We start from the raw sequence: 4,026 nt of genomic DNA on the forward strand, positions 1-4,026 counted from the left end.
TCAATCCATAAATTTTACCATTATAATTACATAATTACATACAAAATGTGACAATCTGAAATATAATAAATAAAAGAAAGCTAATTTTTTTATACAAAATATTGCTATAATAAAACTTTTTATTATAAATAAACTACCACTTTATTATACTGAAAAATTAAGACATAGAACTATTACATTAATATGAGTATAGACGCATATAGAATCATAACGGAAGATGGAGGACACAGGCAAACATATGTAGACAAGGAAGGAAAGCTTGGACATAGACAAACAGATGTAGACAAGCAATGAAAGTTCAAACAACTCGTATGTTGTTTGTTATTTAGGATATCTGTTTATGATGGGCGAGGTGTGATTCGAGCTTCCAATGGATACTTCATTGACATGAGCACGTTCGTAATATCCCGAGTAAGATCGGGAGGACTACCTTCCTTGACACATCCCCACTCGAATGCTTTAAGCAAATTGGCGAGAGTGATGGGAACATATACACTCGCCACGTCCATTCCTGCGCACACCCGCCTTCCTGCTCCAAACGGAAGATATGCCATTCTCACCTCATTCTTCCCCATAAATCTCTCAGGCCTGAACTCCTCCGGACCTTTCCACACCTCAGGATCGTTGGACACGCTGTGTAGATTGAAAAGGACTGCTGACTTTGCAGGTATGGTGATGCCCATCACCTTACACTCCTTTTCCGTCTGGTGAATAACCCCAAGTGGCGCAATTGATTCTTTTCTCAGCGTTTCCTTCACCACACTTTGCAAGTATGGCAGCTTCCTCAGATCCTCTAAACCGAACAACCCACCTTTTCCTTCCTGCGCTGCTTGGCTAATCTCATGATAAGTCCTCTCTTGGACTTGAGGGTTGCTTATCAGGTAAGCCAGAGCCCATTCCATGGCCGTAGATGTGCTGTCTACTGCAAGAAGGCACAGCTCATACATGCTGAAAGCTATTTCTTCATCGGATAACTTGGACTGTTTGTCTTCACCTTCCCCACCTTCGTCAATGGATAGTAAACAGTTCAAAAAACTGCTGGGTGCGCTTCGCTTAAAGTATTCTCTATAACTGCGAGCAAATCGGATTAAAGGCACCAGGAGCCGCAGAATATCAGCTCTCAGAGACTTCCATTTTCTTTCCGTTCTGATTGATGAAGGAACAAAGAAACGAGCAGGAGGAAATGAATCCAGAAACACATCTGCATCTTTAGTCAGATTAATATCTTCTTCTATGAATTCTTCCAGCTTGGACAAGAAATTCTCGTCTTGAAAGTCCAAGCCAAAGCATAAGTGGGCCATAAAACTCATCCCCATCATTTTGAAGGCATGAAAGGGCCTCACCACACCATTCTTCTCTTTCATCTCTTTTTGTAGTTTGTTGATGAGTTTATTCGCAGCTTCCTGGTGAGAAGAGCTCTGAAGTGCAACGTGGACGGGGCTGAGAACATTGTTGTGCAGAACCTTTCTGAGCTTACTCCAGTGCTCGTTGTAAGGAGAACTAATCATAGTCCTGAAAGAAGCACTAGTAAATTGCCTAGAGTAGGGTGACGGTCGACCAGAAAAATTGGCGGCCTGGTTAACCAGGGCCTCCCAGATTGGAGCTTGGCCAGTGAGGACTATAAGTGGTGATGGACCCATCCAAACAGTGATGACAGGACCATATGTTTTGGCCATGTCTGTCAAGCTGGAAAGAAGATTTCCACCCTTGCTCAGCTGATGCAAATTGCCTAATAATGGCAGCCTTGGTGGAGATGGAGGCCATTTACTCTCTTTAGTTGATGAGAACAGAAAAGCTAGAGCAACAAATGTGGAAATGAGTGACGCTGCTACAAGGAAAATAAAAGTCCCTTGCACAGTGGGAAGATGATTCACAACAGCCAGCGTTTGCTCCATCACAAATTGATGAACTACTTAGAGAGCTGCGATTGTCGTTGCAACTCATACATAGATTGCACATATAAAGACCGTAAGATGTGATGTTCCATTTATAACAAAGTCTTCTGCAACGCCTATCACGGCATCGGATTTAGGTCCGTCACGGCTTGTCTTTCTAGAAAGTATTCTGATTAATTATCTATTAATAGTCGTCCCGATGACTGGGTTTTATTTGAATGGCGTTTCAAATCTGAAATAATTAATCTACCTATCTCGAAGCTCCAATAAAAATATATGTGTTAGATCTACGATAGGATAGCGAGAATCTCACGCACATATAACTGTATTTTATATTTTCCCATTTTTGACTGGTTTGCAATAAACACATCTCTGACTGACGGCCATACCTTTTAAAAGACTTGTGTATTTGTCCTGGATGGAAGTTTCCTGTTGCAGGGAATACATGTGCTGTATTTGTTGTAATTAAAAAATTAGAATTTTGAAAAGACCTCTTTACTAAACATAATAAAAAACTACTTTTCAAAGAGAATCTGAAATGCTGGTGTTCATTGTTGTCGCCGGTGATATCATTGGAATTGTGTCAACACTCGTGTTTTTGGAGTTTTGAAGTCAAGGCAAACTGTCCGAAGACCACCATTCAAGTTTTCTTCTTGTATTTTAATCTTAATTTGCTTAAATCTTCAATTCCTTCTAGGTTAGAAATATTACTATTTTTGGTTAAAATTAATTATTCTATGCTTTTTCTATTTAAAAAAGAGAACATCAACCTTTCAAACAAAATATTTAAATTAAATTGGATAGATTAATCTTCTCACTATCTTAAGTGATAATTGATTGAATGGATAAGGATGTTGGAACTAGTAATAGCTAAAAAGGTAGATATTATAATAGATTAAATTTTAAAAAAAATGTAAAGCATTATATCCACGAATATCTTTGCAAATATGCATTTTGAAATAAAACATCAAAATTAATTTATTTTGAAGAGAAAAAAGACATTAATGCAAAAAAATTTAAAAAATCTTAACACTGAAATCTATCAAACAAAATAATATTTAAAAAGATTTTCCAAATAAAAAATACACATTTAATTATATTTAACATTTTTTAAAATAAATTGTAATTTGTACTCAAAATAATATAAAAAATATTTGGTGAGAGATAACTTTTTTATTCAAACATTTGCCTATTCTTAACTCACAGTTAAATAGTTTCTAATTATTCTTACAACCAATGACTAAATCGGATAAAAAATTATGCAATGACTACAAAGAAAAGAAGATCAACATGTGAAAAGAAAAGATAAATGTAATTAAGAACATTGCATAAAGACTAAAAGGATTACATAAAGAATGTTCATAATTATTGAAACTTGGAAGGGTCATAGTTTTCATTTACATCAAATTTGAACTGTCTTATACTACAACTACTCCTAAGTAAATAAATTTGTTTTTAGTGACTTTGATGGAATTTGGAGGTGTAAAAATTAAAATATTAAAATTATAATGAAAGTAAAAAAGATACATAAAATTAAACATCAACTTTAAATAATATACGAATCCTTTATTGTTGAGATTTCTAGGCTCAGTATGGAGGGTACGAAATTTTTCAGAGAAAGGAAGAATTTGGAAGAAGCCCTCTTAGCTTTCTATGAAAAACAAAGTGAAAGAAAAAGGATTAAGAAGAACTCAAATGGAAGCTACAATAGGCTAGACCTTTAGAGTCTTTGGGTGGACATGGCAGAGTTCATAATGAGGTACTTAACCCTTGATGACCGCTTTGCTAGCATCTTTTATTACGATTTCATGATTCTGAATCATTTTAGGCATGGTCCAAAAGAATTTCCATTCCATTTTATTTGTTATCTTCTTTGGAGCTATCTATTATTAAGAACTCTAAGAATGAGGATAATTTGGTTCTACATGAGGGTTTAATCCTCCTAATCACGGAGTATGCAAAATACCATGAGGTTAAACCCTCCCCTGCTTTGAAAAACCCTAAGTATTTAGCCAGCCAGGAGGTACATGATGTTTCATATACGGAGTTTGACAATGCAGAGGGTGGAATGGCTATGGACTGGAATGATGTCCATGTGTCAGATGACTCGAAATATAAATCCTCAGAGGAT

The 4,026-nt window shown here is 36.1% G+C and overlaps 1 protein-coding gene across 1 annotated transcript; it reads right to left on the minus strand.

The window, feature by feature from the left end:
- Window positions 1–338: 338 nt before the first annotated feature.
- LOC131044335 ((S)-canadine synthase CYP719A21) lies at window positions 339–1,895 on the minus strand. The gene has a single exon (XM_057977642.2). The coding sequence runs from the start codon at window positions 1,893–1,895 to the stop codon at window positions 339–341; it is 1,557 nt and encodes a 518-aa protein (XP_057833625.2).
- Between the last annotated feature and the right edge of the window lie 2,131 nt (window positions 1,896–4,026).

This window comes from Cryptomeria japonica, chromosome 7 (genome assembly GCF_030272615.1).
Source record: "Cryptomeria japonica chromosome 7, Sugi_1.0, whole genome shotgun sequence".
NCBI lineage: Eukaryota > Viridiplantae > Streptophyta > Pinopsida > Cupressales > Cupressaceae > Cryptomeria > Cryptomeria japonica.

Bases quoted from the DNA above. Each gene is read 5' to 3' on its own strand.
- LOC131044335 (XM_057977642.2), bottom strand. From the start codon at position 1,895: ATGGAGCAAACGCTGGCTGTTGTGAATCATCTTCCCACTGTGCAAGGG.